The 13,080-nt window shown below is 38.9% G+C and overlaps 3 protein-coding genes across 4 annotated transcripts; 2 read left to right on the top strand and 1 right to left on the bottom strand.

Annotated features, from left to right (window-relative positions):
* Positions 1–415: 415 nt before the first annotated feature.
* LOC104902688 (uncharacterized) lies at positions 416–5,768 on the bottom strand. 2 transcript variants are annotated; one of them, XM_010690558.3, is made up of 5 exons: positions 5,263–5,768; positions 4,659–4,781; positions 4,003–4,102; positions 1,754–1,869; positions 416–1,121 (listed from the first exon to the last, which is right to left on the bottom strand). In XM_010690558.3, exons 1-5 carry the CDS (start codon positions 5,596–5,598, stop codon positions 774–776), a joined length of 1,023 nt encoding a protein of 340 aa, XP_010688860.1. In that variant the 5' UTR covers positions 5,599–5,768; the 3' UTR covers positions 416–773. The 2 variants fall into 2 exon arrangements, with proteins under 2 accessions (XP_010688860.1, XP_010688859.1); XM_010690557.4 differs by having other exon boundaries at positions 416–1,124; positions 5,263–5,765.
* Positions 5,769–6,795: 1,027 nt separating this feature from the next.
* LOC104902765 (uncharacterized) lies at positions 6,796–7,821 on the top strand. Its single transcript, XM_010690669.2, has one exon. The coding sequence runs from the start codon at positions 6,796–6,798 to the stop codon at positions 7,819–7,821; it is 1,026 nt and encodes a 341-aa protein (XP_010688971.2).
* Positions 7,822–8,099: 278 nt separating this feature from the next.
* On the top strand, positions 8,100–12,237 carry LOC104902764 (uncharacterized). Its single transcript, XM_010690668.2, has 3 exons — positions 8,100–10,086; positions 10,267–12,112; positions 12,201–12,237. Exons 1-3 carry the CDS (start codon positions 8,100–8,102, stop codon positions 12,235–12,237), a joined length of 3,870 nt encoding a protein of 1,289 aa, XP_010688970.2.
* Positions 12,238–13,080: the final 843 nt, after the last annotated feature.

Below are 13,080 nucleotides of genomic sequence, written 5' to 3'. Positions count from 1 at the left end.
TTATTTATTAGCTTATAGGGCATTAAGGTCTCTTTCTATAACTATCACTACCATTGCACAGTGATTTTTCCACATAGGTGGGACTTGGAAGATATGGTAATAATATATGAATTTATGGCTAGTTCATGCAACATTTAACCTAACTTTTGATGAGCTCTAGTAGAATGTGAACAGATTGATACTATTAACATCTCACAAGCAAGTTGTGATTTATTCTACCACTTGTTTGAGCTCACTCTTGAAAGACTAATTGAACTTTATGACTCAAGTGTACTCCCATCTTTTTGTTAACTCTATTAGCTGTTGGCATGCTTTTCAATGAGAGAAAAAACTTCATGGGTTGTGTACTTGTGTGGGCTCCAACTTTAAAGAAAAACAAGCAGAAAATAGAGCTTGCTTTGCAACAGGCAAAAAATTCAATCGAAAATTTCTCGAGTTTCATATTAAAAAAGCCAAATAGTTGTTATAGTAACATTCAACTTCTTTTCTTAATATCAATCAGAGTATCAGACACCCTGCTAACTGAAGTGATCCTTCATACATTACAAACCTGTATATTAAACTTCATATTTTATCAGCACTGAAGCAAGATAGGAAATTTACAAAAACATATCAGAGTACACACAGCTTATATGCTCGTATCCCGGAGCAATAATTCCTAGCTTTTTGCAGCTGATGATAAAAAAAACCATGACGAACACAAGCGCATGTCCTCAGAGATGTTCACTTAGGGGGGAAAAAACGAGGAGCTGTGAAGGTAGCCCAAAACAAGATCAAGAAGCTGGCAGCAGTCGACTGCGAGCTGCAGCTCTCTCAAGTGCCCTCAGTCTCTTGGCTTCCATAAGTGATTTCTGTTCTTCTGTAATCTGAGTAGGATTGGAGCTTCCACTTTCAACACCTAGTGATTGATCTGAATGTTTCACTGTCTTGACACTTGGGGCTGCAGCTCTTTCAAGTGCCTTCAGTCTCTTGGCTTCGATTAGTGATCTCTGTTCTTCTGTAATATGAACAGAATTGGAGCTTTCACCAACACCTAATGGTTGATCTGAATGTTTCATTGATGTGTCATTTGGTGGCGCATCGGCACCTATGATGTGAGATTGCCTAGAGATGGATGTTTCCTGCTGCAAAACAGCAAGCAATAGTAAGAAACAAGCTTAGGTAAATATAATTAAGAAAAATGGTTCATGCAAGTAGCCCTCGCCTAACTTTATTGAGCTCAGTGATTATCCTATACTACTGCTTCTATGAGATATAATTTTGACAATTTTATCATGCCAATTAACAGAACCTTTCTTGATGTAACGCTATTCCTTTTCCAGCTTCTATGCACATGGAGCTTGCAAATAACTCGTTTTGAGTAATATATTTTTCTATGTAAGGTACCTCATAAATTATGCTTTTAAGACAACATTTAGACTCTTGCTTGGTAGGAATGGAAACATTTTCATTGAAAAAAAATTGTTCATGACTGCAGTTTCCAAGGAAAAAAAACAATTGTTAATTAGTCTTCCATTGTTTGATCACTCACAAGAAAAGTTAAGCGAGAGAATGATGATATTGAAGGAAGGGAAAGGGATGGTTGGGAGATGAAAAGGAGGAAGGAACGGAATAGGAAACAGAAAATGTGTAGTTCAGAAACAAAAATGTTTTCCATCATTTGGACAGTTTTCCACCCTAAAGAAAGCTAATTTCGACGCTTTATAAACAAAACAAAGCAAAATGGGGACACTAGCAAAAGCATGGAACTTACTCCAACAGTCTGTTCATATATTTCATTGAGCATATCTCCATGCATGTCATCAGCATCATTCACATTGAAAAGCAGATCCTCCTGGTTATGTGTAGGCTCCTCCACATGTATGACATCTGACATAATTGAATAAAAACAACTATGTCTGAAATCTATCTAGCAAATATAAATTTCAAACAAAAGTGCAAATGTAATGAAAATATCACCACCAAGAGAAGACCCTGACTCCCTGAGTTGAAAATTCAACTTCATACATGTATATAGCTGCATTTTAGACTCTAGTTGCTTCCAATAGAAAACTTTAGAGGAAAATGTAATCCTAAAAGTATTATTTCAGCAGTAAATGGGTTTTCTTTTGAGGCAACTCAATGTTCAAGCCTCAGCTGAGACAAACGTATAGCCCAGAATTTCTTTTTGCTGTAAATAACTGCTTTTGAATTGACATTTCTTGCAGAGTTGCAGTGCATAATCAAGTAAGTAATTAAAGTGTAACATCATGGCAAAGGGGTCTTCTATTCAGTAACACAAGCTCCTTCATATTCCCAAATATCTCACATAAATAGTCACATATCAGGAGGAAACTCAGTCGCCTGACTATCTAGGTTAGGCTAGAACCCTTTATACTGTGTTTGCATGAGAGAAATTTGAAGAGAAGGATTCACTTCCTTTTGTTTAAATATTAGTTGGAAGAAGAAAGGGGAAGGAAAATGTGGGAAGTCCGATTTCCTTCCTTTATTATAAACTAAGTTCTTCCAGAGTTGGAAGATTTGGAGGAAGAAATACAAGCCAAGTTCTCACTTCCCCTCCCTCCACCATTGCTATCCAAACACACTGTTAATGTGTTGATAGACAAAAAGCTGGAAAGCTGTCTAGCTATTATCAACACATACAAACATCATGCAAGGATCATAGCTTCCAACTCTGGTTTCATGAGAGCCAAGTAGATCTATAAGTGGCAATAGTATCCTAGCATGAAGAGCTCACATAATAATTTGGAGGCCAATAAGTCTAGCTAATGCAGTAAGTTTTTACACCATTTTGAATGGACAGAACTACCTAAAATGACAAAATCATGGCTACTACACTATCCCCTCCCACCACCTTTACAAACATTTGTACTGGTTGGTGGTAACCAGAAACAAAAATTAGAAAGAAAGGAAACCGTTAGTTTCATGTTTCAATTCAAGCTAAGTGTATCTCCGCGCTCTATTTGCATGTCAGTGGCTCCTATTTGCCTGTTTGGAATTTGAACTGAAAGCTTGTGTTTCTTTATCACACTGCATGAGAAGCTTTCGGAATGCGACAGATAGAGCATCCAACATTAGAGTATTCTACTCTATCAGCCATTTCATTTGATAGGTATTGTAAACAATTAAATGAACTATTCTCTGCCAATTCAATAAGAAATAGCACTGAGTAGATGATTTCATTTCACCAACCATGTTACGTTTCGTTGTGGAGATGTCAAAAGACATGTGAATGCGACATCTCAAGGAGAACAATTTAATTTTGTCCCAGTTAAAGAAGCAGACAATTCTTCCGGATATTTGAGATTACAAAGTGCAGCACAGACATGGCATGGCCTGGCCTGGCGAGAAGGCTCTGAGTTGGGTTGGGCCAGCCCAGGGCTCAGCCCAACCTACTTCCGGCTCTAAGGTCAATGTCTACTATATAAAGGTTTATCCATTATTCAGAATTTCTAAATCACTAGGTCACCACTTTTTGTGGCTAAAATACAAAGGCTCATTTTAGGAGTTCAATCCAATTCAAAGTTAGGTAAATAGGACAAATATAGATTGGGATACAGAAAGATATGCCAATAAGATGGACTGACAAATAATATTCACACTTCAAATTTCAATATAACTAAAGCAAATCTGATATGTCAGAAAGATTCCCTTCTCATAAAAAATAAAAAAGCAGTGACTGGGATACAGCATTATATCATGTCAAATATCCAATCAAGAGCATTTGTAAAGCAACTAGATGGCAAGATATGAAAACAGCAGAAAAAGAAAGAAAAAAAGAAAGAACATAATGCTATACTTCTTGGCGTACAATAACCTCATCAAGACCCTTGATTGTTTTCTTCAACATATAGCTTTATTCTAATCACTAAAGTTTTCATATTTCTTCTTCCTAAGCATTAAGAAAAAAGATTTACCATAATCGTCATCATCAAAACAGAGACAAGTTAACATATAGGACAAGTATATTCATCTAGGTGTGTCTATAGAAGAATAGACTACCTTCTTTATCATGCGGGATCTCATCCTCAATAACTGACTCTTTCAGCTTTGTGGGATCCCCTCCATTAGCAACTCTATCTTTCAACTCAGCAACGCAAGTCTAGGAACATCATATCCAGGAGATCAGTATCAGAAAACGGATAAGAAAATGCAATTCACACTGGTATCCCGAATTATTGCCATTAACAAAACGATAACATCGATTTATGTTCACAAAGTAAAATAAAAAAAACAATTATAGCCAAAAGGGAAAGAATTTAAGTGACTACAACACGGAGACATAAGACAGGCAACAGGGTGTCATCACCTATGCAGGCTCCCTGTGTGCATTGTGGAAAGCAGAAAAATTGAATATACTATTTGTTAATCGGAAGTAATGGTCCTAACCATTGAAATATATCATCAATAGAGAAGTTGCGATCATATCATTGAAATACATACAGTCATCACTCAACATCACTAGCAGATGAAGGCAGTTAGCTCGGTAATAACGAACACCAAAGAGAATAGAATATATTTCACTATACTGTAACTTCTAACCAGGTATAAGAATTCAACTTGGAAAAACTCAAAATCTAAGATAAAAACTTTACAAAAGAAAAATCGATATAGATAAAGAGGCAATAACAAGCTTTTGAGAATGCTAGCAGATCTACCTTCACGCGTCTTGTAGATCCTGCTTCCTCTACCTTGTGTATGAACTGATCAAATGGATAGTATGGAAGAAATTGTTCATGCCATCCAGCATACATAAGAAGTAGATTTCTCAGATCATTGACCTGTAGAAGAAAACTCCAGAACAATGATCAAAGGATAGAGAAATGGACAATAGTCATGTTAAATCATCATTTAATAGAAATGATAATCAAAAACCAAGTTCTTTAATTTTCAGTGGCCTTATTTCCATCCAAAATTATTCTGAGTATGGGCTTTTTTGGGAATTCAGAGTGCGAAGAATCACTCGAGCAATTTCAAACATCCTCATAAATTGAGTTCTAGATAATTCACATCATACATTCTCTTTAACTTCCAAACAATAGGTTAATAGAGATAATAGCTAGTATTGCAATTAACAAATCGCATCGGTTCATGTAGTTCACGAGCTAGCTAGACTCATTAACACGCATCATTCCAACATCATTGATGCACAAACAATGCAATTTCGCCGAATATCATCCCCCTTACAAAATAAACAATGAAGAAAAACAAAGACGCCGAAATTCAAGCAATATAAAAACTCAGACAGATATAGTATTTTACCTCAGAGCCACGTCCTCTGTACTTGAAATTACGAGGAAAGTACCGGAGAATGTAACCAAGACCTTCATCGGAAAGCAACAACTCAGAGGTAAGCTTAGGCCGAGTTTTTGGAGCCTTTTTCGGCTTCGGACCCGAAACATTGGGTTTCAATTGGTAGCTACTATTGGTGTTGCTACCACCATTTCCGATCTTTGTTGACAAATTGTTAGAACTGGAATTGAAATTAGGGTTAGGGTTAGGGTTAGTGTTTGAAGTAGGACAGTCGCGAGACCAATGACCAGGTCGACCGCACTTGAAGCATCCCGTTGGAGCGGCGCCACCGCCGGCGTCGGCCATTGTTGGTTGCTTAATTTGAGAAATTTGTGATTTGTGATTTATGATTTAGGATGTTGCTATTATTATTTGGGGGTTTTGAGAAAGAGGTATCAAATTATAGATATTGTTTCCTCGTTTTTGGCGGGTAATATTGGAGGGAAATGAACTTTGCGTATCAAGTCAAATATATCGAAAGACCTGTACTAATTCTTTTGAGTGGCGTCTGCTTTCCACAAAACTAGTATTTGTTGCACGCATCGCGTGCAAGATATCGTGTGCAGGTGATTTCGTGAAAGTTTTTAATTTAATTGTCGTTTAAGTAATATTGTTTTACTTTATATTTTTACTGATGCAGATGTAAGATGTAATTACTTTGTATTTATAGGGATCCTTTTTTCTTAAAAAAAAGAGAGAATGCAATTAATGATTTTGTTTGGTTATTAGGGGTATTTTGAGTAAAGAGGGTTGATACCAAAAGGTTAGGAGTATAATAGAGATTTGTAAATCTTGCGCGTGTAACTAGATTTTGGCATGAAAATAGTTGGGCACTTCCGCATACGGTTTATGTTTGATTATGTTTCTACTAGCCATAATTATATACATGCGATGCATGTAAAAGCGTATATAGAAAGTTACATAAATCAATGTTGCTTGGTGGAGGTGGAGGTGGTGGAGGTGGTGGACTGGTGGTGGACTGGTGGTGAACTCACTTAGGTTATAAGTTTGAACCTCAGTGCCCGTTTGTGCTTGAAATTAGAGATTCCCATATATCCCCTATTATCAGCATTAACTTGTATAACTAAGTTGGATGACATGTGAGAGATTTTCGTCTAATAAGATTATTCAAAGTTAGATTTTTTTTTTGGAAGGATCATTCAAAGTTACGTTAATCGTATAATAATCACATCTAATAACCTTAAATGATCATTAATGGTAGGTAGTGTAACAATAGAAGAAAAAAATGCATTGCAGCCGTGGAGCATATACATTTTTTAAAAAAAATAATTAAATATTTGTTGAAGTTCTATGTTGTGTGTTGTTGGGTTTTCTTTATTTTTTAATAAATTAGTTAGTTTGTTGGTGCCTTTGAGATAAATAGTGTTATAATCAAGTCTCTCTCTAGCCAAGACTAGGGTTTGAGTGTCAGTATTGGGACTCCATTTTCGTTGCTCGATTGTTCGAGATTGCTGATCCTTCTTGGGATTGACGTAGTTGATTATGGCGGATGACATAGTTTCTAGGGTTTCGAGCCTCAAAATAACTGCAGAGGAGGATACCGTTGTTGAGTTTCTTGATAACCCTAATTCTGAAACCGACGATTTCGAGTTGACATTGGTAGGGAAAGTTCTCACGATTCGAACCTACAATTTCGACGCAATGAAGAAAACTCTTAACCAAATCTGGGCCATATCCAAAGCAGCCCTATTTCGCTCAATCGAAAACGGCTTGTTTGTGGTTAGATTCGCATCTAAGAGGGACAAAGACAAGGTCATGGCAGGGAGGCCATGGACCTTTGATCAAAATCTGGTTATGTTACAAGAAATAGAAGATGATATTCAGCCTTCGGAGATTGTGTTGAAGCAATGTCCGATTTGGGTTCGACTGTACAACCTTCCTATGCGCAGTCGATCCGAGAGCCACATTCGCATGATAGGAGGGAGTATTGGACAAGTGTTAGAAGTCGACATGGATGACATTGGCTGGGATAAGTCGGCGCGACTGAGGATTCTTCTTGATGTTACTAAACCCTTTAAACGAGTCCAAAGAATAGCGGTGAAAAGCGGGGGGTCGGTGTTGGTGGAGTTGAAGTATGAACGACTACCTACATTTTGTTACATGTGTGGTGTAATCGGTCATATCGAAAGGGATTGTTTATCAAATATAGTGGAAGACAAAGATGGTGAGAAACAATGGGGATCATGGATTAGAGCCTCGCCAAGGAAAGGGCGACAGAAGCTTGAAGATGAAGCAAAAGAATTTTTGAAGGGGGCTAGGAGTATTACTTTTGAAAATGGTAGCCACGGGTTGCAGGAGCAGCGCCTTTCTCCCGACGCTAGTGGTATGGAAGAGGAACGGAGGACCTGTCAAGCTGGGGACGTGGTGAAGGCTCGGGGCGTTCATGCAGGTGGTGAGGGAGGTCAAGCTGAGACCCCCTGCATGCGGGTACCCAACGTACCAGGTGATAATATTCTTCCTCCTACTTTATTTGTTGCTGGAAATGGTGGTACTGCCACCAAATTTTAAAAAGTGAAGGTTAAACAAAAAGTGCAAAAACATGAGATTAAGGTACACGGGGACCCACCAAATATTTTAATTCATGATAATGGGGTGGGAGAAAAAAGGAAAATTTTGGATGTTATGCTTATTGATGGGGTTGAGGAACAGTGTGACTTGGGTGCTAAGAAGGTGAAACTTAATGATCCTATATACAGTGGCAGTGATGTTAACATTGTCGAGGCGGAGGTTGGAGACCACCAACCCCGCCCGGTCCAATGAATGTGTTGTGCTGGAACTATCAGGGAATGGGTAACCCTTGGACAGTTCGTCAAATGAGGAGACTTTGTTCTTCACATACCCCCGATATATTTTTTGTATCGGAAACAAAGGTTACTAAAGAAATTGTGGAAAAAATAAAAGATCGTCTTGGTTTTTCTAGTTCAGTTGGTATTTCGAGTATTGGAAGGTCAGGAGGTTTGTGTTTGTTCTGGAAGGATGAAAAAGTTTCTCTAACTCTCGTTTCATTCTCCCAAAATCATATGTGTGCTGATGTTGTGGATAATGGGGGTTTACAGTGGCGATTTGTGGGTGTTTATGGGTGGCCAGAAGAGGAAAATAAGCATAAGACTTGGAATTTGATAAGATCACTTTGCGACGAATATGAGGGACCCATTATGTTCGGTGGAGATTTCAATGAGAATTTGAGTTACAATGAGAAGGAAGGAGGAGCGAATAGGGAGAGGAGGAGTATGGATGGTTTCCGGCAAGTGCTGGATGAGTGCAGGTTGGGGGAGTTGCGATTTACTGGGCAATGGTATACATGGGAGAGGGGCAATAGTCCAGAGACACGCATCAGAGAACGGCTTGATCGGGTGGTAGTTAATGAGGAGTGGCGTAATTTTTACCCTGGAGCTTATGTGGAACATCTGGTCCGATATAGCTCGGACCATGCAGCCATCTTTATGAAGAGTGCAATGAGGGAGGGGCCTAGACAACCGAGTGGGAGAGGTTTCAAGTTTGAAACGTGTTGGCTTCTTGATGAAGGGTGCGAAGAGGTGGTGCGAGGGGCATGGAACGCAACGGATTGGGCGGTGATTCAGGATCGGTTGAGGGCGGTAGCGAGGAGTCTTCAAGGGTGGAGCAAGGTGGGGTTTGGAGACTTGAAGAAAAAGATAGAGAAAATGGAGAAACGCCTCCATGAGGCCCAGCAGGAGCCTATCAGTGCTGCTTCTTGTGAGAAATGTGCGGAGATTGAACTTGAGCTCGATAATTTACATGCAAAAAATGAAGCTTATTGGTACTTACGATCCAGGGTAGCGGAAGTGAAAGATGGAGATAGGAACACTTCCTATTTCCATCACAAAGCATCTCAGCGAAAGCAGAGAAACTACATTCAGGGGATCCGTAGTAGTGAGGGTGTGTGGCAAACGGAGGCTGATGATATTGAGGAGGAAGTGGTTCGGTACTTTCGAACTATTTTTACGTCATTACACCCTTCTGATGATAGTATGCAGGAAGTTTTGAAGTTTGTGAGCCCTTCAGTGACGCAGGAATTTAATGATTTTTTGTTAAAGCCTTACACAAAAGAGGAGATTTATTCTGCATTGAGCCAGATGCATCCCTGCAAAGCCCCGGGGCCGGACGGTATGCATGCAATATTTTATCAGAGGTTTTGGCACATTATTGGTGATGAGGTATTTTTATTTGTGAGTAATATTTTACATAACTTTGCTTGTCCTGGGAATGTAAACTGTACTAATATTGCTCTCATCCCAAAAGTAAAATCTCCTACTGTTGTATCTGAGTTTAGGCCTATTAGTCTCTGTAATGTTTTGTACAAAATAGCTTCGAAGGCTATAGTTATGCGGCTTAAAACTTTTCTCCCTGCTATCGTATCGGAGAACCAGAGTGCCTTTGTACCAGGGAGAATGATTTCAGACAATTCCCTTATTGCTCTGGAAATTTTTCACTCTATGAAAAAGAGAAATAACAGCAGGAAAGGCTTGATGGCAGTGAAGCTTGACATGAGTAAAGCTTATGATAGGGTTGAATGGGGCTTCCTACGAAAACTTTTGTTGACTATGGGATTTGATGGACGTTGGGTTAATCTGGTGATGAGCTGCATTTCATCTGTCACTTACTCTTTTCTGATCAATAGAAGAGTATGTGGTTCTGTATCTCCTTCCAGAGGGCTACGACAGGGTGATCCTCTTTCTCCCTTTCTATTTATATTGGTTGTTGATACCTTTTCTCAGATGATTCAGCAAAAAGTGAATGCAAAAGAACTTCATGGTGCAAAAGCTAGCCGAAACGGACCGGAAATTTCACACCTTCTATTTGCAAATGACAGTCTTCTCTTTACAAGAGCCACCCGTCAGGAATGCTTGATAATAGTTGATATTCTCAACAAATATGAAGCAGCATCCGGGCAGAAAATTAACTATGAAAAGTCGGAGGTTTCTTTTAGTAAAGGTGTAAGCTGTGGGCAAAAGGAAGTGATAATATCTACTCTCCTAATGAGGCAAGTTGACAAGCACCAGAAATATCTTGGCATTCCTACGATCACTGGGAGGTCAAAGAAAATGGTGTTTCGGGAACTCTTAGATAGAATGTGGAAGAAATTGCGGGGTTGGAAGGAAAAATTGTTGTCAAGGGCTGGAAAGGAAGTTCTGATCAAGGCTGTGATACAGGCTCTCCCTACCTATCTGATGGGGGTTCATAAGATCCCAACGGCAATTATAAAAGAGATTCATTCAGCTATGGCGCGGTTTTGGTGGGGTGGCAAAGGTGTGGCAAGGAAGATGCATTGGTTAAGTTGGGAAAAGATGTGCAAACCGAAGTGTATGGGGGGCATGAGATTTAAAGATCTTGGGGTGTTCAATGATGCTTTACTTGGCAGGCAAGTTTGGCGACTATTACATTATAAATCCTCCCTTTTGAGCCGTATAATGAGTGCAAAATATTATCCCCACGGAGATATATTTCAAGCAAGGTTAGGATACTCAAATAGCTATTCCTGGAGTAGTATATGGAGTGCGAAAAGCTTGGTGAAGGAAGGTTTGATCTGGAAGGTGGGAGATGGGAAATCGATAAATCTGTGGTCTGATCCGTGGCTTAGTGATGAGGATGGCCGGTTTGTTTTGAGCAATAGAGTTGAAGGAGTGGAGTTGGTGGGAGATTTAATAGATGATGACCGAAAAGAGTGGAAAATGGATGTGATTGAAAATCTTTTTGAGGAACGTGATCAAAAATGCATTCTAGCAATCCCGTTGAGTTCAAGATGCTTGCAGGATGAATTAACATGGGCCTACTCTAAAGATGGGACCTATTCGGTGAAAACGGCCTATATGCTTGGGAAGGGTGGTAATTTGGATGATGTTCATAAGGCATGGGGTATTTTATGGAGCTTAGAGGTATCCCCAAAAGTTCGCCACTTTCTTTGGAGAGTTTGTACCAATTCACTGCCGGTACGTGCTGTACTTAGGGCCTGCCATCTCGTTGACCAAGACGAGTGCCCATGGTGTCTGAATGGAGCGGAAACGATTCATCACTCTTTGTTCACATGTGCTCGCTGGAGATCGGTGTGGGGGGAATTAGGATGTCAGGCTATGGTCGATGGTGTGGAGGGTGAGACGATGTGTGAGATGGTGGTGCGATGGAGTGAGCTAGATGCTAAAATGGTGCAAAGAGGAAGCTTTTTTGCGTGGAATGTTTGGACCGAACGAAATAAGATGGTATTTGAAGGCCAAAGGCAACCGGTGCCTGTCATAGTCCAGCGTGTGGGTAGGCAATGTGATGAGTTCAATTCTTATACTACTCGAATCTATGGAGGTCCGAAAAGGGGAAGTTGTGTGAGTTCGGCGAAATGGTGTGCGTCTCCTAGGGGCACGATTAAGCTCAACACAGATGCTTGTCTTGGGGAAGAAGGATGGATTGGATTGGGCCTAGTAGCTCGTGATTTTCAAGGGAAAGTATGTTTTTCGGCTGTGCGTCGCACCAGGGCCTGCTGGCCTGCGGCTATCGCGGAGTGCAAAGCTATTTACATGGCGGCTAGGATGGCTAAGGCTCATGGTCTAGTGGATGTTATTATTGAGTCTGATTCTCAGGTGGTGACTAATAGACTGTCAAATGAGACCCTCTATTTTGCAGATTTGGATAATATTCTAGGAGATGTTCTTTCTTTATGTAATGCGTTTGAATCAGTTAAATTTCTTCATGTTAAGAGAGATGGGAATGCTGTAGCCCATCATCTTGCTAGAGTAGTGCCTTTTGGAGTTGAACAATGTTGGGAGAACCATTGTCCTCGTGAAGTGGCTCCGTATGTTTTGATGGACTGCACTACTTTCTTTCCCCCTCAAAAAAAAAAGTTAGTTTGTTGGTATTTTGTGCTTAATTTTTCTTTTTAGTGTATCCCCTCATACAATAGAGATAGTATATTTGTAAAAAAATTATGATATTATCTAAAAAAATTCATTAAGAAGATAGTATGTTTCTTAACATTATTTCTCATAATGTTTTATGGCAAAAGCTAACGGACCCCCCGGGGGCGCTAGATAAGAAATATATTGTTCTACCTAATTACTCATATTTATATAAAATAATATAATAATGTATAATTCCAATGTAATACATTTAAATGTTTTGCATTGGAATTAAATGTTTTTTCCTTTTCTATTGAGAAACATTAAATGTTTTGTATTGGAATTATATATCATTCTATTATTTTATATAAATACGAGTAATTAAGTAGAAAAATATATTTCTTATCTAGCGCCCCGAGGCGTCCGTTAGGGGGATTGATGCTTTATATATGATTTAGGCGGAAAAAAATTTAAGTAGGATGTGACAAGTGTCCTCTTTCATTTTTGCTTTAGTATATTATATGTTGCCAAATATTCTCTCCATGTCTTTTTTTAGTTTGCTCACCTATAATCTTGACATTATTCGCAGTCAGAGAGAATCTTCTAAATTATTCTCAATGTTTAAGAGAAAATATAGTCATATGCGTTTTTGTTTAATTCGTCTCGACGAGTAATTTATTAATTTTCAATCATTATAATTATTATTATATGTAATAAATGAAATTCAAGGTCAAAAAAATACATTGGCAAAGACGCACAGTTAAACATGCAAACTAAAAAATACGGAGGGCGTATTTTAATAAGAGTGAAATACTTTTTAGAGAAAGAATTGTTGCTATGTAACTGTGGGTCCCCACTTTAGACAAAAATGTTACCATAAATAAATGGTGTAGATAATTTTAGTTAGACACCTCAAATTAGAAAA

The sequence above is a fragment of the Beta vulgaris genome, chromosome 9, assembly GCF_026745355.1.
Source record: "Beta vulgaris subsp. vulgaris cultivar EL10 chromosome 9, EL10.2, whole genome shotgun sequence".
NCBI lineage: Eukaryota > Viridiplantae > Streptophyta > Magnoliopsida > Caryophyllales > Amaranthaceae > Beta > Beta vulgaris.
Note: the sequence above shows the minus strand (reverse complement) of the source record. Positions and strands in the feature narration are given on the sequence as shown.

What these genes read in the sequence shown, in the direction of transcription:
- LOC104902688 (XM_010690557.4), bottom strand. Translation starts at nt 5,598, where the DNA reads ATGGCCGACGCCGGCGGTGGCGCCGCTCCAACGGGATGCTTCAAGTGC. An exon ending in GATCTACAAGACGCGTGAAG is followed by an intron (nt 4,103 to 4,658) that starts GTAGATCTGCTA and finishes TGATGTTCCTAG; the next exon opens with ACTTGCGTTGCTGAGTTGAA. An exon ending in GATCCCGCATGATAAAGAAG is followed by an intron (nt 1,870 to 4,002) that starts GTAGTCTATTCT and finishes CAATTATGTCAG; the next exon opens with ATGTCATACATGTGGAGGAG.
- LOC104902765 (XM_010690669.2), top strand. Translation starts at nt 6,796, where the DNA reads ATGGCGGATGACATAGTTTCTAGGGTTTCGAGCCTCAAAATAACTGCA.
- LOC104902764 (XM_010690668.2), top strand. Translation starts at nt 8,100, where the DNA reads ATGGGTAACCCTTGGACAGTTCGTCAAATGAGGAGACTTTGTTCTTCA. An exon ending in GAATGCAAAAGAACTTCATG is followed by an intron (nt 10,087 to 10,266) that starts GTGCAAAAGCTA and finishes CTTTTAGTAAAG; the next exon opens with GTGTAAGCTGTGGGCAAAAG. An exon ending in TGTCCTCGTGAAGTGGCTCC is followed by an intron (nt 12,113 to 12,200) that starts GTATGTTTTGAT and finishes TTTTCTTTTTAG; the next exon opens with TGTATCCCCTCATACAATAG.